Genomic DNA, 24,550 nt, shown 5'->3' on the forward strand with positions numbered 1-24,550 from the left:
GGTATTAGAAAGAAATTAGGAGAGCGAAGAGGGGGCATGAAAAAACATTGGCTGGCAAAATAAAGGAAAATCCCAAGGTGTTTTATAAGTATATTAAGGGCAAGAGGATAACCAGGGAAAGAGTAGGGGCCATTAGGGACCAAAGTGGCAATCTGTGTGTAGAGCTGGAAGATGTGGGTGACGTTTTAAATGAATATTTTGCATCTGTGTTCACTATGGAGAAGGACGATGTAGGCATAGAAATCAGGCAGGGAGATGGTGATATACTTGAACAAATTAGTATTGAGAGGGAGGAGGTACTAGCGGTTTTAGCGGGCTTAAAAGTGGATAAATCCCCAGGCCCAGACAAGATGTATCCCAGGCTGCTGTATGAGGCAACGGAGGAGATTGCAGGGGCTCTGACACAAATTTTCAGAACCTCTCTGGCCACAGGGGAGGTTCCAGAGGACTGGAGGACAGGTAACGTAGTACCGTTATTCAGGAAGGGTAGTATGGATAAACCAGGGAGTTATAGGCCAGCGAGCCTAACATCAGTGGTAGGGAAATTATTGGAAAAAATTCTGAGGGACAGAATTAGTCTCCACTTGGCGAGGCAAGGATTAATCAAAGATAGTCAGCATGGCTTTGTCAGGGGGAGATCATCTCTAACCAATTTGATTGAATTTTTTGAAGGTGACTAGATGTGTGGATGAGGGTAGTGCAGTTGATGTAGTCTACATGGACTTCAGTAAGGCATTTGACAAAGTCCCGCATGGGAGACTGATCAAGAAGGTAAGAGCCCATGGGATCCAGGGCAATTTGGCACATTGGATCCAAAATTGGCTTAGTGGCAGGAGGCAGAGGGTGATGGTCGAAGGTTGTTTTTGTGACTGGAAGCCTGTGTCCAGTGGTGTACCGCAGGGATCGGTGCTGGGTCCTTTGCTGTTTGTAGTGTACACTAATGATTTAGATATGAATGTAGGAGGTATGATCAGTAAGTTCGCAGATGACACGAAAATTGGTGGAATGGTAAATAGCGAGAAGGGAAGCCTCAGGCTACAGGACGATATAGATGGGTTGGTCAGATGGGCAGAACAGTAGCAAATGGAATTTAACCCTGAAAAGAGTGAGGTGATGCATTTTGGGAGGATTAACAAGGCAAGGGAATACACAATGAATGGTAGGACCCTAGGAAGGACAGAGGGTCAGAGGGACCTTGGTGTGCATGTATATAGATCCCTGAAGGCAGCAGGACAGGTAGATAAGGTGGTTAAAAAGGCATATGGGATACTTGCCTTCATTAGCCGAGGCATAGAATATAAGAGCAGGGAGGTTATGATGGAGCTGTACAAAACGCTAGTTAGGCCACAGCTGGAATATTGTGTGCAGTTCTGGTCGCCACACTATAGGAAGGATGTGATTGCATTGGAGAGGGTGCAGAGGAGATTCACAAGGATGTTACCTGGGCTGGAGTGCTTCAGCTATGAAGAGAGACTGGACAGGCTGGGGTTGTTTTCCTTAGAGCAGAGAAGGCTGAGGGGGGACCTGATTGAGGTGTACAAAATTATGAGGGGCATAGATAGGGTAGATGGAAAGGAACTTTTCCCCTAAGTAGAGGGGTCAATAACCAGGGGGCATAGTTTCAAGGTAAGGGGCAGGAGGTTTAGAGGGAATTTGAGTAAAAAGTTTTTCACCCAAAGGGTGGTTGGAATCTGGAAGTCACTGCCTGAAAGGATGGTAGAGGCAGGAACCCTCACAACATTCAAGAAGCATTTAGATGAGCACTTGAAATGCCATAGCATACAAGGCTACGGACCAAGTGCTGGAAAATGTGATTAGAATAGATAGGGCTTGATGGCCGGCACGGACACAATGGGCTGAAGGGCCTCTTTCTGTGCTGTATAACTCTGTGGCCTCAATTTTCATTGGGCCATGAGGCGGGCTTTTAGGCATGCAGGGGGTTAAAATCACAAAACTTAGGGGTCGCAACCCCCCCTGCCTGGTTCCCGCCTCCATGCCATTTTAACCTAGGTGTGTCTGATTGACCCGAATCAATCCCACCTGCAACAGGCGGGACTGGTCTTTAGGGCCCTTACACAGCACTGATTGGCCTTTATAATCCCATTTTAACAGGCCCTTGCCTGTTTAACCCTTTTCCCACGTAAAACGCGCCTGGTGGGGATGACACCTGTGAAACCTGGCGTGAACACTATTGGCTTGCTGACTATCAGTTGCAGGTCCAACATTATTGAGGATATTTGATCAGTCATCATTTGCAGGTGGCAGGACTTTGTTGTCTCAGGTGTGGGGGAACTCTTAGAAGGCATAACCACAGCTGTGGAAGTTTGGAGCCTGACAACCATCTACAGTGTGACCTCCTGGGAAACCGCTCTCGCCACCCTTACTCAGCGCTTCCTCAGCTGAGGCACCTACCAGAAGCATGGGATGCCTTTTTTTCCTTCCCCTCTTGGCATTAGAGGACCTCCAGGCCCATTCGCGAAATGACACATGCCACAACTGCAGAAGTTGCCATCGTAAATTTTATTTACAATAACCTACTGATGGCATTTTTAAAATAAACACAACATTTCACCCAAGTGACTACCCTTGTGACTATTTGTGCTTTATTTTCCTCTTACGCGTGCTCCTACGTAGTGGTTCCCCTGTGGCTTCAGCAGATGTGGAGGCCCCTTGCTCGCTTTCCTGCTGCTCCTGTCTCGACACCTTTGGTGGGCGTCCTCTGGGATGGCGAGCCTGTGAGGGCTCGTCAGCAGTCTGCTGCTCCTGTTGCTGTGCAGGGGTTGAGACCTCTATCTCCGTTGGGTGTGTAGTCCGGCGGGGCTCTGACCGAGGGCTCTGCAGTGGCATGGAAGTGTAGCGCTTGGAGAGGAGCCCCCACTTCCTTGAGGGCTGCCACCAACCTCCCTCTCATGAGACAGGTCCCCCAAAGTGCCTTCAAGTGGCTTGAGAGCACCTTGCTGCACATCAGGGGGGCTATGGGGACCTGTATCTACAATGGCAGTCCTACTCAGAAGGACTTCCATGAAGGTCTGGTTTCTCTGTTCAATAGATGCCCATCGCTCCTCAAGAGATGTCATTCTATTCTGAACACTCACCATGTTTTCCATACCCTGGCGACTAACCTCCTCCATGGCCGTAGCCCTCCTCTCCTCTACTGTAGCCAGCCTTACCATGGAGGCAGCAATCATTTCCACGTAGGTAGCCATCCTTTCCGTGTTGATGCGTTCATGCGCCAATGACTCCACAAAGGCTCTGCTTATGTTCGCAATGGACTCCTCCATTCACTCCACACTCGCAGTGACCCTAGAGACAAAACCTGCCAGAGCCTCCTGCATCTGTGCCTGGAGTTCCATCACCTCTGATCTTACGGATGGACCCAGAGGCAGAGGGTCGACATGCAGCTGAGCTGAGCTGGCAGAGTCCTGCGCCCTCCGACAAGGACTCTCCACTGCTGTCCCTGTCTCCACAATCTGCTGATGCTCACTTGTGAGCTATGATACACCAGGTGACAACTCTACTCTATGTCCCGAAGGTCCCTGCGCTGGTGCTGGGTGCACTTATTTCTGATGACACTGCGCCCTCAGAGGTTGCAGATTCCTCTGAGGAGTCCGGCTGCTCAGGCTCTTCACCTGCACCGTGGGGATGGGGGCTCTCGATGGTCCTGTGGGGGAGTCGAGGAAAAAGTTAGAGATGTGATGCCAAGGTTACATGCACATTGCATTTTGCAGATGATCATAAGTCCATATGATGTAGCTTCAGAATCATTATCAGCGACTCATGCAATGCCAATGAGAGAGATGGAAAACTATTCTGTCACCAGCTTGCGGGGATGCTCCTGCCTGTCCTTCCCCAACGTCCACATCTCAGTCAGCCCCGGCAATCTCCAGGACGCCCTCCCAGGGGGTGAGCTGGGCTAATAAGGGCGGCCCTCCTCCTGTCCTTGCTCGCTCTCTCCTGTTGTGAGCTCTCTTTTCCTGCAATGAGGGAGACAAGTGGAGGTTGAGTGAGAATGAAGGAGTGAGTGCAGAGATTGCATAACATAGATACTTAGAAGGTGACAAAGATGGAGTGAGGTTACAGTACCAAGGGCCCTCCCTGTGTGTTGTCAGTTGTGTTCAAAGCATCAGAGTGAGAGGGAGTGTGAGGGCTGCATGGTGGCATAGTTCTGTGAATGTGAGCATAGAGAGAAGAAATGGGTAAGGGTGCATGGATGTGAGTGTCTAGTGGGATGTGCAGGAAGAGATTGCTAAAGCTGAGTGCTGGTGAGGAAAGGCAATGGGGATCAGATTGAGGGTGATGGAAACATCATACAGTACTTACTTTTCCAGTGCGAAGAAGGTCATGGAATCTTTTCCTGCACTACAACCACGTTCTTCGTGTTAGCCCCAAGGAGTTGACTTGACCTGCCACCTCTAGCCACACAGCCTTGGTCTGGCTGGGAAGCCTCTTCCTCCCTGAAGAAGGGAAGAGCACCTCCCTGTGGGCCCTAGGTGTAGTGAAGCCTCATCAAATTTGGGTGCAGATCTGGCCCACCCGCTGGCCATTCCTCCTGCAGGCTCCTGTGCCATCTTAATGTTGAAGGTTGGAAGCCTGCAGAGGAAGCAAGGCTTGCTGTGGACCTTAAAAGCAGCAGCAATGATGACATCATATTCTGCGACTTTCTGACTGGAAATACTCAATTGCCAAGGCTTCCCACATGCTGGAAATCAATTGGCCAATTGTGTTAAAATTGCATCAGTCTCACAGACCCATTTACAATCGTGTTGGAATCATTAAATTCGGGGAAACCGCCAATTCCCTGCACCTGAACGAAAATCGACCCCTATGACTCCTGTAAGGTGTCCAATTAGGTAGAGTAGCATAGCACTCACTCTTTTTAGGTGAAGTCCTGAGAGAATATTCGGGTAAAATGTTGATAGTGTTGGTGAAGTCTTGACAAAGTGTCCTAGAATGTCTCCCGATGTGTTTTAAAAGTCCTCTTCAAGACACTTTGTAGTCAGTCGATATCAATCAGCAAGTAAACATTGAAAGCCTGAAGGGATAATTACTAGTCCTAGCCCCTTTAGGGCTACCCCGGATCAAGCGTATTCCTCAGACGTTCACTTTCAACTAAAGTTTGATGTAGCCGAAGCCTAAAGACGCTTAATTGGGTCTAAAGGTCTGGACTACCTCTCTCTAAAGGAAAGGAACAACCTGAAAATGTTACCGTCCTTCAGATAGCACTTTTAATAAGCTTAGCTAGACTGTAACATTCCGGATATTATGAGGGTCCAGAAAACTCCCCCAGAATTCTGCAACTCCTCGCCAAAGAGCGTACAGAGATTGAGTTTGCGAGTTTGATACAGAAGTATTATGTGAGACAATTCTAAAAATATATAGATTTATTAAAGAACTGACATATAATTTACAGTTGATGAGTCAATCGCAACATTAACAGTTCCAAAAAAGAAAGCTTACAATTCTATTATCAGAGAACCTACTCTCAAATCTTAACTTCGCCACAGTTTTATAGTTCTTAGTTTTCTACAGGATATCCACCAAAATCACCAAGATCCCTGAGGTACAAAGAGTTGGAGACTTACAGAGCCACCTCTGAAGCTGAGAATCACTTTGCCCCTTTAAAGCGAGTCTACTATCCCATTTGAGAGTTCAATATTTATACCCTTTTCCAGTGGTATTTCCTTTAAGGTTTTCTGCTGATGTAAGCTAATTATCTCTAGTCATTTTTCTGCTGATCCCTGCAATTCTTACAGTTAACTCAGCTGGTAGCAGTACAGAACCATGTCTCTCCTCTAGGTGTTCTAAGCTTATCATAAAAAATGGTGTAACAGCAGGTGCGCTTTGCATGGTATCATTTTTACGAAGGCAGATGTTTGTTACTTTTATGTGCTTCTTTACGAGGTGTAAATTAGAACACCTTGTACTGGGTAACTATTGTCTTGTTCCCAAAGGTTCAGACTGTCAGGAGCCTTTAACCTTCTGTTTCAATAAGGTTATTGATTCAGTGTCAACAACTATCTTATCTCAATAGCCAGAATGCTATCACAGCTTTTTCATCGTTCGGTTTCTAGATTTCCAGACCCAGTTTGTCATGTTTTAATAAGGCCAGAATTCTTTCATAGAATGGTGTATTTTTCTGAATAGGTTTTATGGCCTATTCCGTCACAAGCCGAGTATGGGTCGAAGAAGCACTCAAAATATTCAGCAAGGACTTATTTATTCCTGTTCAGCTGGCCGCTGTTAGGAGAGTTTGTTCAATTTAGCGTTATCTACCAGAATGTCGTGCAGCCTCTTTACTGAGCACTAGCAGGCAATTTAATTGTCAACCAGCCCCCTAATGATCCTCTGGGTGGCATTTCCTAGCACTGGCTTCAACTCCTATACCAAGGTGGCATCTTGCACTAAACACGGGTTAAACCGGCATTACACCTCAAGACCCCATCTTGGCCACCTCTTTACCTGTATAGGGCCTAAAGTATTCAGCCAAAATCACCCCTGCCTGTCTGTACCAAGATTCATAACAGTAGAAGGCCCTGTAGCTCTATGCACTTAGTTCATTTTGGGAGCAGCCAGACAGATTGCATAGCCTTTACTGATTCTGTAATATCCCATGCTCCTATGATGATGTACTTCATATCAGAGATTGGCCCTGAAATTAGATCAGGGGCTTGCTGCCCGTGCAAGCCCCCGATCTGCACTCACCCTGCGCGCCGACATCTGAAGCCCGGGCCTGCTCGCATTTCCTCTCACTGGCCCGGTTCAGCTGTCGGCGCGCTGTGCTAACCTGATCCAGCGGCGTAGTTAGTGCGATGTGCCGGCTGGGATCAGGTGAGCACTGTGCAGCAAATCAGGGGAGGGGAAACTCATTCATGAGTTTGACAGTAAGAGCTGTCAAACTCATGAAAACTACGGGGGCCCAAAACACTATTTAAACTTTAAATAATAATTTAAAAAACATCCCAATCATTAAATTAAGTATAAATAAGTTTTAAAAAATAATTTAAACAATATTTTTTTTTTTGAGAAAAATAAATTTTTAATAAAAAGGGTCTAAAACTAAACTTACCTTATTGTAGATTCTTTAAAATAATAAACCTGTGGAAAAAAAAATTCTAAATTGCACTAAAACACCACTTACCTGTAAAAATAAATACTTACGTGTGCTTTTTACAAGCGTAAAGACCGGAGACCTTTACACATGCGCAAATCCCCCAAAACAGAGGAAATCCAAGACGCACGCACTGCCCCCTACAGCGCACGCGCTAGCCTCTTCACCTCTTGGGTTAGAGGAGAGGAAATGCCGGTTTTCAGCGCATGCGCTGTGCATGCTGAAAACCGGCATTTCCTCCGGCCAGACGCGTGAGCACCCCTTCCGTACTCACGCGTTTGGGGAGGAATTACTGCCCCATTATTAACAACATTGAAGAGCTGTGTCTGGGCTGTTAGTTTTGCTTGTTGCACTTGACAGGCACACAGGAGCTGCTATAGTTGCATCTTATTCCATATCCGTTCACAACATCTACCCTCTCCTGCCTGTGTGCTTGCACTGCTCTCCCAGATATTAGAGTTGGAAACTTCCTTCCCTGCATGTCTGCAGGAGTTCAAATATGGGAATGAACCATCAGCTGCTGAATTAGTGCTGGAGCATGCGCTGCTCTCGGGAAATCTAACTTGTATTAATGTCCCAGTACAATTCCTTTTAGTCTTTTTCTGCTTATGGCAGCTGCCAGGATCAAATTTGAGACTTCTGTCCTGCTACAGTTGTTTCCAACTGCTTATTTTTGTTAAATAGTGAAACAAAAGCACTGAAATGGGCATTTAGTTACAGAGTTCTTTAGTTTCAGAGCCATTTCTTTAACAGGGCAATCCCAAATCTGTAGATTGTGCCATTTTTTCATAGACCTAGGACCATTGTTGTGAGGTTTCCACATTGCAAAAACTGGATGCCCATCTTTAGATTTGAACTGCAGCTATCTGAAAGAAAGAAAGACATGCATTTAGATTGCACCGTTCACAGCCTCAGAATGTCCCAAAGCACTTTACAGCCAATGAAGTGCTTTTTGAAGTGGAGTCACTGTTGTAATGTGGGAAATGCGGCAGCAAGCTCCCACAAACAGCAACGTGATAATGACCAGATGATCTGTTTATTTAGTGTTGTTGGTTGAGGGATAAATATTGGCCAGGACATGGGGAGAACTCCTCTGCTCTTCTTCGAATAGTGCCATAGGATCTTTTACGTCCAACTGAGAGGGCAGACGGGGCCTTGGTTTAACGTCTCATCCGATAGACGGCAGCTCCGACAGTGCAGCACTCCCCTCAGTACTGCACTGGAGTGTCAGCCTAGATGTTTGAGCTCAAGTCTTTGGAGTGGGAACCCGGAACGCAGCTTTGGGGGAGGGGGAGGGGGAGGGAGAAATTTGCCATCTGTCAGTAATTTTTGTATTAATTTGCCACAGTGCAAGAAATGCAATACCAGATGTAAAGTCAGAGTTTGGTCTGAGATTGATCCCGTTTATGAAATGGATTTAAAACAGTGGGAATGGTTTTCTATCAGCAGGCAAACCAATCCACTACTGAGGAGGTGCGTCCAACAAATTGTAACTACATTCCATTATTTGAACAGTTAAGTGGTGTGCACACATGGACATGTAGGAGTAAGTGAAAGAGGAGGTAGTTGAGATACTGGATGGGGTAAAAATTGATAAGGAGGAGGTACTAGAAAGGCTGGCTGTTCTTAAAGTAGATAAGTCACCAGGACCGGACGGGATGCATCCTAGGATGCTGAGGGAAGTAAAGGTGGAAATCGTGGAGGTACTGGCCATAATCTTCCAATCCTCCTTGGATACGGTGGTGGTGCCAGAGGACTGGAGAATTGCAAATGTTACACCCTTGTTCAAAAAAGGGTGTAAGGATAAACCCAGCAACTACAGGGAAATCAGTTTAACCTCAGTGGTGGGGAAGCTTTTCAAAATGATAATCAGGGACAAAATTAACAATCACTTGGACAAGTGTGGATTAATTAAGGAAAGCCAGCATGGATTTGTTAAAGGCAAATCGTGTTTAACTAACTTGATCGAGTTTTTTGATGAAGTAACAGAGAGGGTTGATGAGGGCAATGCGGTTGATGTGGTGTACATGGATTTCCAAAAGGCATTTGATAAAGTGCCACAGAATAGGCTTGTCAGGGTTAGGTTGATTGGCCATGATAAAAATTGGCCCTTAGTGTTAGGGGTGATTAAATACGTGGGGTTACAGGGTTACGGGGATAGGGCTTGGGTGGGATGGCTGTCGGTGTAGGGACCGGGTGCTAGGGTTTGGATGATCAACCATGATCTCGTTGAATGGCGGAGCAGGCTCGAAGGGCCGAATGGCCTACTCCTGCTCCTATCTTCTATGTTTCTATGTTTCAGCAAAGTTGAAGCCCATGGAATAAAAGGGACAGTGGCAGCATGTATACAAATTGGCTAAATGACAGGAAACAGAGAGTAGTGGTGAGCAGTTGTTTTTCGGACTGGAAGAAGGTACACAGTGGTGTTCCCCAGGTGTCGGTACTAGGACCACTGTATTTCTTGATATATATTAATGACTTGGACTTGGGTGTACAGAGCACAATTTCAAAACTTGGAAGTATAGTGAACAGTGAGGAGGATAGTGATAGACTTCAAGAAGACATAGACAGGCTGGTGAAATGGGCAGACACGTGGCAGATGAAATTTAACGCAGAAAAGTACGAAGTGATACATTTTGGTAGGAGGAACGAGGAGAGGTACTATCCTAAAGGAGGTGCATGAACAGAGAAACCTGGGGGTATATGTGCACAAATCATTGAAGAAGGCAGGGCAGTTTGAGAAAGTGGTTAAATAAGCATACGGGATCCTGGGCTTCATAAATAGAGGCAAAGGGCTCGATTGTAACAGCCCTGAGGAGGCGAGTTTGGAGGTGTGTCAACTGCTAAAATCGGAAAAAATGGTTTCAGACACCCAACCCGCCTCCATTCCGCCCCCACGCGATTTTCGTGAGTGTCTGTTCAGCTGCTCCCAAACTGATCCGACTCCAACCGGTGGAACATGTAGTTAAGGCAGTTAAGAGCCTATTTTGGCAGAGGTTTCCCATTTTCATGTCTCTGGCTCCTGTTTCCGGTCTTGTCAGAAACAGTCCTGCTGCAAGGAGACGAGTTGGTGGAGGACATGATCTGTAGTCATTGGTGCCCAACTTTAAAAGCGCTCCTGTAACATGGCTGGCATTCAAATGCAACAACTTTGTTGTTGGAGGTTTGGGATAAGATTTTGCAAATCTACTGACCTTGTGACTGGTCAAGCTGACACACATCTGCTGTTTGAACTGATTGGAAGAATTTCAGGCCATTTTGAGTGTGCGTTTGCAAGCTTCTTGCCTCAACTGAAACCTATAACAATGGGATGGGAACCACTTACATCCTCTCATCCTGGTCACCAGATTCGGAGGAAGAGCAACGCGGCTTAGTGCTGCCGGATGAACAAGTGGCTCAGCACACAGCCTCCTTGGAGGAAGATGACGAGGACGGGGACGGGAACGGGGACGAGGAGTGATGCCTTGTGGGGCCGGATGTGTCCAATCCAGCAGCAGGCAACCACATTGCTGGCCCTCAGGCAAGGGATGCACTCATCCATGCCAGATTTGTGTAATCTTATGCTTCAACCACAGGTGGCTGGCACATGGAGATGAATATAAGTCCGACATTTTCAAAACCCCAGGCATCATCTGTCCAATAAACGGTGGTTTGCGCTCAGAGTCACCACCAACATTCTACATGGAAATCACCCTGAGCCCTCACTCTTGAACTTCCATTTCCCAGAACACAGAGACCACACTTTAGGTGATCTCAGCAGATCATTAAACCTTTTCCACACTGAACCCATGTGCGTCTGCGCACAGACCTCGAACTCAGCTCAGCAATTTGCAGCCAAGCTGCCTTGGTTTGCTGAGGAGGCCTCCTTCCATTTCCAGAGAAGAGGAGCTCCTGACGTCCTCTAACTCCCTCAACAAGAGCATGGAGAGAGCCCTCATTGAACCTGGGTGCAGCCTTAGTTATTGGGGCTGCCGTTCCTGCAGCAGCCAGCACCTTTAAGAGAAAAAAGCATTAATATCACTAAGCCAATGATTGGAACAAATCTGGCATCTTTTTCATTTCACAGTCAGATAATAAATTGATACATTAAAAAATCATAAATATCTTTCTGGAATAATATGACCAGCAATTTCATTCATTAAATTTTGTTCAGAACAGACGCTGTCAACTCCCCTTTCTATATGTTACAGCACCAATCCATCCCATTGACATTTTTCCCAAAGGGGACATGGCCCCTTAAATTTTCATTCAAACAACGTGTCATCAGAGAAACTGACAGCCTCCAAGCAATTGCCTGGAGTGACCCGCACGTCGGACGTAAAGAGGCCAATCAACCCAAAATAGTAAGTGATGGGAGGCGGCAGCCGGGAGTGGATCGGCGAGCTGCCGAGCAGCGGGCCCGCCCTCAACCCGCCTCCATTAGTAAAATCGAGCCCTATAGAGTACAAAATCAAGGAAGTTATGATGAACCTGTATAAAACACTGGTTCGGCCTCAACTGGAGTATTGTGTCCAATTCTGGGCACCGCAATTTAGGAAGGATGTGAAGGCCTTAGAGAAGGTGCAGAAAAGATTTACAAGCATGATTCCAGGGATGAGGGGCTTCAGTTATGTGGATAGACTGGAGAAGCTGGGGTTGTTCTACTTGGAGCAGAGAAGGTTGAAAGGAGATTTGATAGAGGTGTTCAAAATCATGATGGGTCTAGACAGAGTAAATACAGAGAAACTGTTCCCATTGGCAGAAAGGTCAAGAACCAGACGACACAGATTTAAGGTGATTGGCAAAAGAACCAAAGGCGACATGAGGAAAAAAAATGTTTACGCAACGAGTGATTAGGATCTGGAATGTACTGCCTAAAAGGGTGCTGGAGAAAGATTCAATCATGGTTTTCAAAGGGGAATTGGGTAAGTATCTAAGGAAGAGAATTTGCAGGGCTACGGGGAAAGGGCGGGGGAGTAGAACTAGCTGAAGTGCTCTTGCAGAGAGCTGGCATGGGCTCGACGGGCCAAATGGCCTCCTTCTGTGCTGTAACCATTTGATGATTCTATTCCTGAATCTGGTGCTCCCAGCAGGGAGCAGCAATCCCAGGAGCTCAGGTCAATAAATCTGGAAGCTGGATCATGGTATCACTCATAGATGTCATACTGGGGAAGAAACTTTACTTCCATCCAAAATTGGTGCAAAGTCATTGGAGCGTCTAGCTCCACGCACTTGTCCATTCCAGCCCGAGACCAGAGCCAAATTTGATTCAGGCCTCAATTAAATCCCACTGGTGAGCTACAACCATGTGCCCAACTGCAGCTTTCTGGTGGTAGATGGTGGTAAATCAGCCAGCTTATACGCTGAGCCAACTGACAGGTCAGGTCCAGGGAGGGGGGGTTGAGGTGATTCCAGGGAGGGCCCTGAATGATCCACCAGCAGGCCAGAGTTTTTCTGTGAGCCCAGGAATAGCACTCTTGCTGTTCCTGGGCTCACAGAAATAAAAACGGAGAATTCTCTGGGTCTTTTTTTGAGTGACCTCCAGCGGACCCTTTAAGGATCGCTGGTTAGGCCACTCAACACCTGGTACACCTAACTGAAGTGTGCGTGGCGCATGCGCCATCCATTTATATTTGGATTTCGCACTCAGGGTCCTGTAACCAGTCTGAAAGGCTAAAAGTCACTCGAGCGCACTTCCAGCACAGCAGATTACAATGTGAAATTCGGAAGGCGTATGCTGATTTTATGCTAGCAAAACCGGGCAGCCGTGAGTTCCATTTTTCTCCACTCAGTGCAGACTAAATGCAACATTGGAACAGAATGGATTACCGTGGCCCACAGAGGGTTTATTTCACAGTAAAAAATGCTGCTGTTGTGTAGGTGCTGAAAGATGCATAGAAACATAGAAACATAGAAGATAGGAGCAGGAGTAGGCCATTCAGCTCCTCGAGCCTGCTCCGCCATTCAATGAGATCATGGCTGATCATCCAATTTCAGTACCCTGTTCCTGCCTTCTCCCCATATCCCTTGATCCCTTTAGCCTTAAGAAATATATCCAACTCCTTCTTGAATATATTTAATGAATTGGCCTCCACTGCCTTCTGTGGTAGAGAATTCCACAGGTTCACCACTCCCTGGGTGAAGAAATTCCTCCTCATCTCTGTCCTGAATGGCTTACCCCTTATCCTTAGACTGTGGCCCCTAGTTCTGGACTCCCCGGCCATCAGGAACATCCTTCCTGCATCCAGTCTGTCCAGTCCTGTTAGAATGTTATAAGTTTCAATCAGGTCCCCTCTCATTCTTCTAAACTCCAGTGAGTATAAGCCCAATCGACCCAATCTCTCCTCATACATCATTCCTGCCATCCCAGGTATCAGTCTGGTGAATCTTCGCTGCACTCCCTCCATGGCAAGAACATCCTTCCTCAGATAAGGTGACCAAAACTGTACACAATACTCAATGTGTGGTCTCACCAAGGCCCTGTACAACTGCAGCAAGGCATCCTTGTTCTTGTACTCGAACCCTCTCGCTATGAAGGCCAACATACCATTTGCATTCTTAACCGCCTGCTGCACCTGCATGCTTACCTTCAGCAACTGGTGCACAAGGACACCCAGGTCTCATTGCACTTCCCCTTCTCCCAATCTATTACCGTTCAGATAATAACCTGCCTTCCTGTTTTTGCCACCAAAGTGGATAACCTCGCATTTATCCATATTATACTGCATCTGCCATGCTTCTGTCCAATCACCCAACCTGCCCAAATCATACTGGAGTTTCTCGGCATCCTCCTCACAGCACACACGCCCACCCAGCTTTGTGCTGTCTGCAAACTTGGCGATATTACATCTAGTTCCCTTGTCTAGATCATTTATATATATTGTGAATAGCTGGGGTCCTAGGACCGATCCCTGCGGTACCCCACTAGTCACTGCCTGCCACTCGGAAAAAGAGCCGTTTATTCCAACTCTTTGCTTCCTGTCTGCCAACCAGTTCTTTATCCAAGTCAGTACCTTACCCCCAATCCCATGTGCCTTAACTTTACACGCTAATCTCTTATGCGGAAGCTTATCGAAGTGCATAATTTGTATGCATCAAGCAGCCTTATGCAATAAATTGACTTACACTAATTACTTCTGACAAAGCTCAATGTTCATTAAAGTGTGGTAGACAATAACTTTTAGAAGGGAAAGCATTTACCTCAGCCATTCCCCCCAGGCTGGATCACAGCTTTTTCTGAACACTTTCCGTTGCCTTGGTCCTCCTCGTCTGCTGAATTCTACGGTTTTTTTGCTTGTCTCCATTACATGAGTCAACTCTTTTGGACCTCCTGACAAATTCTGCTGAGTGAGATAGTGCTCATTTATTCTGTTGTCCAATTCATCTCAGGTCTTCTGCACTTGCTCCTTGTGTGGATTGTGGGAGAAAGGGAGTAGATTCCCCCATGTTAAATATCATTGCCCCTCCTCAAAACTACCTCATTGATAATTCGGGCCATTTCTAATTCTGTAAAATGTGCATTCCATGTTTTAGAGCCACTATGTTGAATTTTCTGATTTGCATTTCTGGATGACCACTATCTGAAGTCATATGAGGTAAAGAGGTTCATTTCCTGCCTCTTAATGTACTAAACTGTGATTATTGTGGCTGAACTCTGATTGTGTGGCTTAGCCTCGTGCCAGCTGATAGGTACATGCAGTTAATGAGAGAATGTTGTGCTCCTTCATTGATAGCAATTGGACAGATTGCCCAACAAATAATTGTGTGCTCTTTTGGTGCGATCAATAAACAAAAACTGTAACTTAACAAAAATACATCAAATGAAACTGAACAAATCAAATTGAAATTTGGTTGGCCAGGGTGATGATGCACTCCAGTCCCTGCGATGCCCACCAGTCGTGGAAGGCCTCGAGCGTGCCGGCAGACACCGCGTGCTCCATCTCCAGGGCCACCCGGGCGCGAACGTGGCCGTGGAAGAGAGGCAGGCAGTCGGGCCGAATGATCCCCTCAACTGCCCACTGCCTGGACCAGTTAATGGCCACTTTGGCCAGGCCCAGGAGGTCCCCTGCAAATAATTGTGTGAAGGGACTTAAATGCCCAACAGGTGGAAGATTACTTCCTATATCTTTAAAAGGATCATTTTACTTTATATCATCTCTTTTCATTGTTCCTTTTTGTCAGCTCTTTCGTGACCTTCCAACCATACAGGCCATGACCCCTGTTAGAAGCCTTTAGCATTTTTGTGCTAGTTTCTATCACAACGTTCCCATATACTAGGTGAGGAGTCTAAGTGAGGAGAAATTATTTTGCTGAAGATAAGGTTTGGCATGATCTATTTAATATTTTGTTTTTGTGGTTGTTTTGTTTGATGGATTCTGGTTTATGTTTCTTATATTAATTTTATTTATTGTGAAGTATCTGCCTGAGATTACATTTACAGTTGATGCCTGGGCTGGAGTTGTTGTATTTCACCACAGCTTTTTATATTCACCATGCTGTGTTCTTGGCCAGTGATTTTCAAATCTTCTTCCTATTGTCAGTAGTTTGTGAATTTAATGTCCGTTCTCCACTCTGAACTCTGCCACTCAAATTTGTTACTTTTCTCACTCACTGGTATCAACTCACCTCTGTCACGGAAAGACACTTCACTTTTCAAGTCACTCATAGGTTCTGCCAGAATTTATTTTCTTCCAAATCTTGGTGGTATCCAACTCTTGACAACAAAATATGACATTCATAGAATCATAGAAATTTATGGCACAGAAGGAGGCCATTAAGCCCATCGTGTCTGTGCCGGCCGAAAAACTGCTATTCAGCCTAATCCCACTTTCCAGCTCTTGGTCCGTACCTTTATAGGTTACAGCACTTCAAGTGCGCATCCAAGTGCTTGTGATGAGGGTTTCTGCCTCTACCACTCTTTCAGGCAGTGAGTTCCAGACCCCCACCACCCTCTGGGTGAAAAAAGTTCTCCTCAACTCCCCTCTAATCCTTCTACTAATTACTTCAGTTCTATGCCCCCCTGGTTATTGACCTCTCTGCTAAGGGAAATAGGTCCTTCCTATCCACTCTATCTAGGCCCCTCATAATTTTATACACCTCAATTAAATCTCCCCTCAGCCTCCTCTGCTCCAAAGTAAACAACCCCAGCCTACCCAATCTTTCCTCATAGCTAAAATTCTCCAGTCCTGACAAAATCCTTGTAAATCTCCTCTGCACCCCCTCTAGTGCAATCACATCTTTCTTGTACAGTAATGTGGTGACCATAACTGTTTGCCTTACTCTAGCTGTGGCCTAACTAGTGTTTTATACAGTTTTAGCATAACCTCCTTGCTCTTGTATTCTATGCCTTGGCTAGTAAAGGAAAGTATCCCGTATGCCTTCTTAACAACCTTGTCCACCTGTCCTGCTACTTTCAGGGATCTGTGGACATGCACTCCAAGGTCCCTCTGTACCTTTACACTTCTCAGTATCCTACTATTTATTGTGTATTCCCTCACCTTGTTAGCCCTCCCCAAATGGATTACCTCACACTTCTCCGGATTGAATTGCATTTGCCACTTTTCTGCCCACCTGACCAATCCACTGATATCTTCCTGCAGTCTACAGCTTTCTTCCTCACTATCAACCACACCGCCAATTTTTGTATCATCTGCAAACTTCTTAATCATACCCTGTCGATCTTATATGATCTTTGAGTTCCTGGACAAGGCACCAACAGGCAACAGCCAGTATATTTGAGCAATAGATCAAATTTATTAAGTTTAAAGCATAATCAATACTTAACAAAAGGTGATAGTTTTAATGAGTAGCTCGCAGCCCTTGGTCTCTGGAACCTCTCGGACACAGGTGACGTCATCTTAAGTCTGTTCCTTTGATCTCGCAGTACGTCTGTGTAAAGTTGTTCTTTGAGTATTGAGATTTTAACCCTTTTCTTATCAAAAGTTGGTTTGGCCAGTGTCCATATATGGTCTTTAACAAAATCACCTTTTTTAATTGGTTCTAATGGTCAAAATACCATTGTCACTCAGACTAAGGGTAGCATCTTGACCACTCCTTTTTCAAATACTTTTCCATCAACCCTATCCTGCTGTCTTGTTATCTTGTTTGTAGTTCTTCGCCCCATTGGAATTTACCATGTCTCTTTCATTTCCTGCCTCCCTGGTACAAGGCGTTTATACCAAGGGCCCATATCAGCGCTGTTTCACTAGTTTTGAGGTATCCAGACTATCTCACTTTAATCTACCAGATAAATACCTTACCTCCATGATCTCTCTCATGTTATGTCCTTATACTAATTATTTTTAAAATATCTTTGTAATTAGTTTTGTTAAGCGAATTCTAATTTCTACTTAGTATCATAATGGCCCAGTAATTCCGGTCCCAACGCGTGAGTACGGACGGGGTACTCATGCGTGGGCCCGTTGGAAGTGCCGGATTTCAGCATGCACAGCGCATGCGCGGGAAACCAGCATTTCCTCCAAGAGGTTCAGAGGTCCAACGCGTGCGCGCAGGACTCTGCGCGCACGCGTTGAACTTCCTTCTTTTTGCCAGGTTCGCCCGTGTGTAAGGGCCTCAACTTTTTAGAAATGTGAAAAGGAGACGTAAGGACTTGATTCTTTAAGGTAAGTGGTCTATTATTTAAAATTATAACATTTTTTTCATAGCTTTATTGTTTTTAAGGACTTTACAGTAAGGTAAGTTTATTTTTAGACCCGATTTCTTAAAAAATTATTTTTTTCAAAAATTTGATTAATTGTTTAAAATAGTTTTTTAAAGTTATTTATAGTTCATTTAATTAGTGGGATGTTTTTTAAAATTTTATTTAAAGTTTAGGTAGTGTTTTTGGCGCCCGTAGTTTTCATGAGTTTGACAGTTCTTACTATCAAACTCATGAATGAAGTTTTCCCTCCCCTGATTGGCTGCCCAGTGCTCACCTGATCCCAGCCGGCACATCGAACTAACTATGCCGCTGGATCAGGCAAGCACAGCGCGCTGACAGCTGAACCGGGCCAGTGACAGGAATTCCAAGCAGGCCCAGGCTTCAGCTGTCGGCGCGCCGGGTAAATGCACATCGGGGGCTTGCACACGCGGCAAGCCCCCGAACCTCATTTCTGGGCCAATATGTTATTTAGCAATTTAACCTTTACTCGCAGCCTGTGGCTGTTTGTTATCAAAGCTTAGTCAAAACTGCTTTTGACTGCCCTCGCAGCTGCATTCTGAACAAGTCTTAGCTTTTTAGTTACCCAGGAGTAATTATGGGTAATATTATTTGGTCAGTGGCTACACTTGAATTTATATGTATATGATTCTCATCTACTAAATATCTCTAAATATCAGCCTTTTGTACACCCCTACATTGAAGTCTCAATCATTAATATATACCACAAAAAGCAAGGGACCTAGTACTGAGCCCTGCGGAACCCCACTGGAAACAGCCTTCCAGTCACAAAAACACCTGGTGACCATTACCCTTTGCTACCTGCCACTGAGCCAATTTTAGATTTATCTTGCCACTTTCCCTTGGATCCCATGGGCTTTTACTTTTCTGACCAGTCTGCCATGTGGGGCCTTGTCAAAAGCCTTGCTAAAATCTATGTAGACTACATCAAACCCGCTACCCTCATTGAATTTTTTGAGGAGGTAACAAGGAGGATCAATCAAGTTAGTCAGATTCGACCTTCCCTTAACAAATCCATGCTGCTATCCTTGATTAATCTATGTCTTTCTAAATGATGAATAATACTGCCTCTCAGAATTTTTTCCAATAAGTTGCCCATTACCGAGGAAAGGCTGACTGGCCTGTAATTACTTGGTCTAACCCTTTTCTCCTTTTTTAAACAATGGTACAATGTAAGCAGTCCTCCAGTCCTTCAGCACCACACCTGTAGCCAGAGAGGATTGGAAAATGATGGTCAAAGTCTCTGCTATTTTCTCCCTTCCATCTCTTAACAGCCTGGGATACATTTCATCTGGGCCTGGCAACTTAGCTACTTTCAAAGATGGTATTGTGGTTTCAGGTTAGGAAACACGCAGAGCAAAACCAAATAAACAAAAGAAAGAACTTGCATTTATATGGCACATCGTCACATCCTCTGAATATCTGAAAATGCTTCACCGCTAATTAATTACTTTTGAAGTGCAGTTACTGTTGTTACATAAGCAAATGGGGAAGCCAATTTGTGGGCAAACAATAAATCACTGAATAGCCAGATGATCTGTTATTGGTTGGTATTTGTTGAAAGAGGGATGTTGGCCAGTGTACGAGGAGAACTCCTTGACATCAGTCAACAGTGACTGCACTGCCAAAGTAATTAATTAGTGGAGAAGCATTTTTGGATATTTAGAGGATGTGATAACGTGCCATATAAATGCATACTCTTTCTTTTGTTTTTGTGGTTCTGCTCTGCTTGTTTCCTAAACTGAACCCACAATACCATCTTTGAAAGTACCTAAGTTCCCATGGGGGAAAAACTCAGTTGGTTTGTGCCTCCCATTAGCGCCTTAAGAGGGTGCTAATGGGGTGCAAAGCAACTAGCGCCCGGACGCGGCGATATCTGTGCCTCTCGCGAAATTGACCAGACACTTTGCAGCGGTGCTAAACAATACCGCCCGATCTCCTACGCACGTAGATCTTGACGTCATTCGAGCGTGCAACGCGCTTGTGGCGCCCCGGAATGGATATTGAGTGGTGCCTCCCCTCCTTTCCGCCTGGCGCAAGCAACGACAGGTAGACGGGAACGCTTCCCAGTCGCTGTGGGGCTGGGGGAGGGCGCTATGTAAAGGCGGCCTCTTCCTGGCTTTTTCTGTGGTAGATATTTTTGCACCACTCATTCTGAGAGAGAGAGAGATTCTGAGAGAGAGAAGGAGGGACTTCTGCATAGAGTCAACGCTGTGTGAAGTAGTTTTGGCTACTGAGCATCACTTTGCAGGTACTTTGGTTTTTGACCTTCATTACTTTGATTGCCAGGAGACAATGGGGGCTGCACTGATTGGGGGCATCGTCCTGCGCCAACAGAATCGGAGGCCACAGAGATGCACAGATAGAGTGGCAATCATGGCCAGACGGAGGAGGGCCAACAGGCCTCTGTACAGGAGACCTTACCCTCCCAGGGTTTTTCGCCAACAATTCTCCTACATTAATATGTCAGAGGAGCAGTGTTTGCGAAGGCTGCGCTTCAGCAAAGAGGTGGTCACTGAGCTCTGCCACCTGCTGCAGCCAGATCTGCAGCCTCTACTGAGGACCAGGACGTCTCTGTCGTTGGCAGTAAAGATCACAGTGGCTCTGAACTGTTATGCCATCGGCTCCTTTCAAGCAGCTACTGGGGACATCGCCAATATCTCCCAGTTCGCGGTCCATTGCTGCATCTGTCAGGTCACAAATGCCCTCTATAAAAGGAGATGACAGTATATCTCTTTCTCCATGACCCGGGCCAAACAGCATGAATGCGCGTTGGGCTTTGCGACGATAGCGGGCTTCCCCATGGTGCAAGGCGCCATTGACTGCACACATGTGGCATTGCGTGCACCGCATGAGAATGCAAAGGATTTCCGCAACCGAAAGGGGTTCCACTCCTTAAACTTCCAGTTGGTCTGTGACCACAGATAGCTGATACTCGTTGTCAATGCCCGCTATCCTGGCAGCAGCCACGATGCATTCATCCTGCACCAGACTGCTGTGGCAGAACTTTTCCGGGCACCACATCACCCAAGTGGTTGGCTTCTCGGGGACAAGGGATATCCACTGTGCACCTGGCTGATGACACTGCTCCGTACCCCAAACACCCCTGCTGAGCTGCAGCACAATGAGAGCCATCTCACTACCAGGAACATCGTTGAGCACACAATCGGCGTGCTCAAGTAATGGTTCCGCTCAGGAGGAGCCCTGCAGTACTCGCTTGAGCGAGTCTCCCTCTTCATAGTTGTGTGCTGCATGCTGTATAACCTGGCAATCCTCAGGACCCAGGCAATGCCACCAGGCCTTGGAGCACCACCAGAGGAGGAAAAGGAAGAGGAGGAGGAAGAGGAGGAGGATGATCATCAGCAGCACCAAGGCGGGAGGGAGGCCCACAATGTTGAAACTGGAAGGGCCGACATCAACGTCTGATAGCAAGCCGCTTCTAGGCCCCTGCTGAGGAAATGGCTTCTGCCATTGAGAACAACATGAATGAAACCAACCCGCAACCCATAAGCCGGCCAATGCAGCAATGATTGCAAAGACCAAACATGTACATTTTGAATACAAAAACTTATTTATTTTACAAACTCTGTGTGTGTCATTTCCTCATGACAAACTAATAGAAAGAAACACAAAAAGACAGTCATTAACATAGCTGGTTCTCACAACCTGGAGATAATGTCCAAAACACTAAACAAAATTTGACCACGAACCTCGGCCTTTAATAAAAAATTGACCAATATTTTGTCACACCTCCTACTTTTTGCCCTTCGAGGGTGATCTCCTTCCCTTGCGCACTTCCTCCCTTCCCACCCTACTGCTCCTCTGTAATGGGACCCCAGTGGCTGCAGCAAGGCTGCTGGAAGGCTGCTGATTGTCAGAACCTGAGACTGCAGATGCCCTTGAAGGACGGCCTCGACCAGCTCTGGGCCTGGAGGGCCTGGCTGCAGACTGCTCCAACTCTGCATGGGCGGCAGCAGTCTGTCCTACAGGCAGTGGCAAGTGCAATGGAGAAGTGACAGTGGTGGCAGCAGGAATGCTGTCATCTTGAGAGAGGACAGCAACTCCCTGCTCGACCGACACACTGGCACTCCCACGGGGCAGCACTTCAGCATCCGGAGCAATCTGCTGGAGCAGAGATTACTGGCCTGCTGCGGCACGGTGAGAGCCCCGGGGAAATGTGTCCGAACCAGCGAGGATGGCAGCAGTCAGAGCTTGCGTGGCCTCAATCTGAGTCTGCATGAGAGCAGTCAGAGATGGGGTCATGGCAGCCAGTGACTGAATTGCAGCATTAAGCATTAGCGTGGCATCTGCCTGTGCTACAGCAAAGTGCTCCACACTCCTTACCAGTGATTCAATGCATTCAGGCACCCTTCCCACTACACCCATGAGCTCAGTGTGCATGTCCACCGCCTGGGTGTTCATTTCAGCAATGAGCCGCTCCTTCTCTGCGTCCAGTGCAGCAGGGCTCGCTGGCGTACTCTCCCTCTGGGGAGAAGGCCCCCGTGATTCCCTACCCCCATCGCATTGTTGCAGCCCGCTTGGTCCTGGAGCTTCACCCTCATCAGACCCTTCCCCCCTGTTCCCCTCCAGGGAAGGCGTGTTCCCAGTGTGGGCATGGGCTTCCTTGGGAGAGGGTGGCGCTGATGCTCCGGCTTCATCTTCCTCCTCGCCTGCAGCTTCACTCCCACCGGCAGCTTGATGGCCCGTCTCCTCAGCTGGTGAATCTGAAAGCAGGGAGGTACAAGACTGGCTGTAGTGTGAGGACAGGGGGGCAGTAAGGGAGGAATGAGTGCAGCGATTTAGTAAGTTGGATTGAAAGTGCCAAAGACTGGTGTTGTGAGGGACAAGTAGAAGGAGAGAGGACAAAAAGGTGATGACCTTACCATTGCTGTCCAGAACGGGGTTGGCCTCCCCAGGGGTGATGGGACCAATCACCCGGCTTGCCACAATCCTGTGGACGCGTGCCTCAAGATTGCTGAGGGGTTGCAGCTGAGGCCGCCCTCTACCCGTCCGTTGCTGCTGTCTCCTATTATGAGATAACTTGGCCTGCAAGAAAAAGGATGGCGTCTGAGTAAATATACAGCCATGGTCTTGCCTGATGTGCCTCCCATAGGTGAATAGCCCTTACTCTATGCAGCCATGGTCTTGCCTGATGTGCCTCCCATAGGTGAATAGCCCTTACTCTACGCAGCCATGGTCTTGCCTGATGTGTCTCCCATAGGTGAGTAGCCCTTACTCTACGCAGCCATGGTCTTGCCTGATGTGTCTCCCATAGGTGAATAGCCCTTACTCTATGCAGCCATGGTCTTGCCTGATGTGCCTCCCATAGGTGAATAGCCCTTACTCTATGCAGCCATGGTCTTGCCTGATGTGCCTCCCATAGGTGAATAGCCCTTACTCTATGCAGCCATGGTCTTTCCTGATGTGCCTCCCATAGGTGAGTAGCCCTTACTCTACGCAGCCATGGTCTTGCCTGATGTGTCTCCCATAGGTGAATAGCCCTTACTCTATGCAGCCATGGTCTTGCCTGATGTGTCTCCCATAGGTGAATAGCCCTTACTCTCTGCAGCCATGGTCTTGCCTGATGTGCCTCCCATTGGTGAATAGACCTTACCGTATGCAAAGTGTGGAATGTGCGTGTGTGTTTCATGAGAGGGCCATAGGTGTTGGATGAGTGTTGGGCATTGGGGTTTTAAGACCCTCTGGCCATAGAGTGAGGTTGAGATGGAGGGATGGAGAGGTATTGAAAAAAAGCCACTCACCCTGACGACCCGAGTGAGGTCGTTGAACTTTTTTCGACATCGAGTATGTGTACTGGGCAACATGCTCCTGGAGGAGACGCTCTGAGCCACCTCCCTCCACACTCTTCTGTAATTGCGTGGCAAAGGCCTCCTGCCACTCTCTGGGTACAGTATTGATCTTCTGCGCTCCACCGCACCAACCAGAGCCTCCAAGGCCCGCTCGCTGAAGCGCTGTGCTCATTCTCTCACCCACTCCATAGTCCTTGGCTGCAAGATTTAGGCACAGGTTTCTCCAAGCCGAGATTCAAGGTTCCAATGAACAGGGTGTGGCTGGAGAGCAAGATCGACCCTCCCCTTTAAGAACTGTCCGGCGCCAATGTGTCTGTGTTCCATCGCTAACTGACAGCACCTGCACTGCGCCCGCGCTCTGAGTTAGCGCCTCACTCCTCGGCCTTTGCGCCTTAAGACAGCTGTGCAGTGCCTGATTTAGCGCGCCAATCAACTCCACGGGCGATAAAAGCCAAGTTTGCAGTCGGAGGCGATAATTAGCGCACAGCCGATAATGGCGCTCCAATCGGGGCAATACTGAATTTTTCACCCCATAGCTCTCAGAAACAGCAGATTAGCGCACAGTTCAATGTAATGTCTGCACACTTTCAGCATGGGCTTTTTCCTCTTTTATTTCTTATATTTTTTCTACTTTTAATTTGCATTCCTAAAAGTCCAGTTGAATATTAAGTGATAGTATTTAAATAAATCACTTACAATTTCAAACCAATGGAATCTGGTACATTTGAAATTATATTAGAAAGTATTATAACTCCCATCCTGATTTCTTAACTTTTAATGTGACCTTTTTCAGTTCGTTGTCACATCCTTTTGGATTTTGTTCACGTATGACAGAGCATTGGTGTACCCTGAAGACCTCGATGAATTCATTCCTTTATGGCTGAACCATGCTGTGGTAAGTGTGAGCGGTTAAACATGGGAGAATTTATCTGCAATAAGAAAGTAACTGGCTGCCTTAGTTAAAGATCAGAAGTG

General features: G+C 46.7%; 1 protein-coding gene across 2 annotated transcripts in view; it reads left to right on the top strand.

The window, feature by feature from the left end:
- The window catches only part of LOC147117647 (androgen-dependent TFPI-regulating protein-like), a 224,877-nt gene that overhangs the window by 88,457 nt on the left and 111,870 nt on the right, over window positions 1–24,550 (top strand). Inside the window, exon 3 of one of the 2 annotated variants that reach the window (XM_085988807.1) lies at window positions 24,369–24,470. The exons of the other annotated variant lie outside the window; for it this stretch is intronic. Within the exon in view, the coding sequence (XP_085844933.1) occupies window positions 24,369–24,470 (102 nt within the window). The remainder of the gene's footprint in view (window positions 1–24,368; window positions 24,471–24,550) is intronic. 2 annotated transcript variants of the gene reach the window in all.

This window comes from Somniosus microcephalus, chromosome 5 (genome assembly GCF_052327205.1).
Source record: "Somniosus microcephalus isolate GS21.2 chromosome 5, FLI_Smic_1.0, whole genome shotgun sequence".
Taxonomy (NCBI): Eukaryota; Metazoa; Chordata; class Chondrichthyes; order Squaliformes; family Somniosidae; genus Somniosus; species Somniosus microcephalus.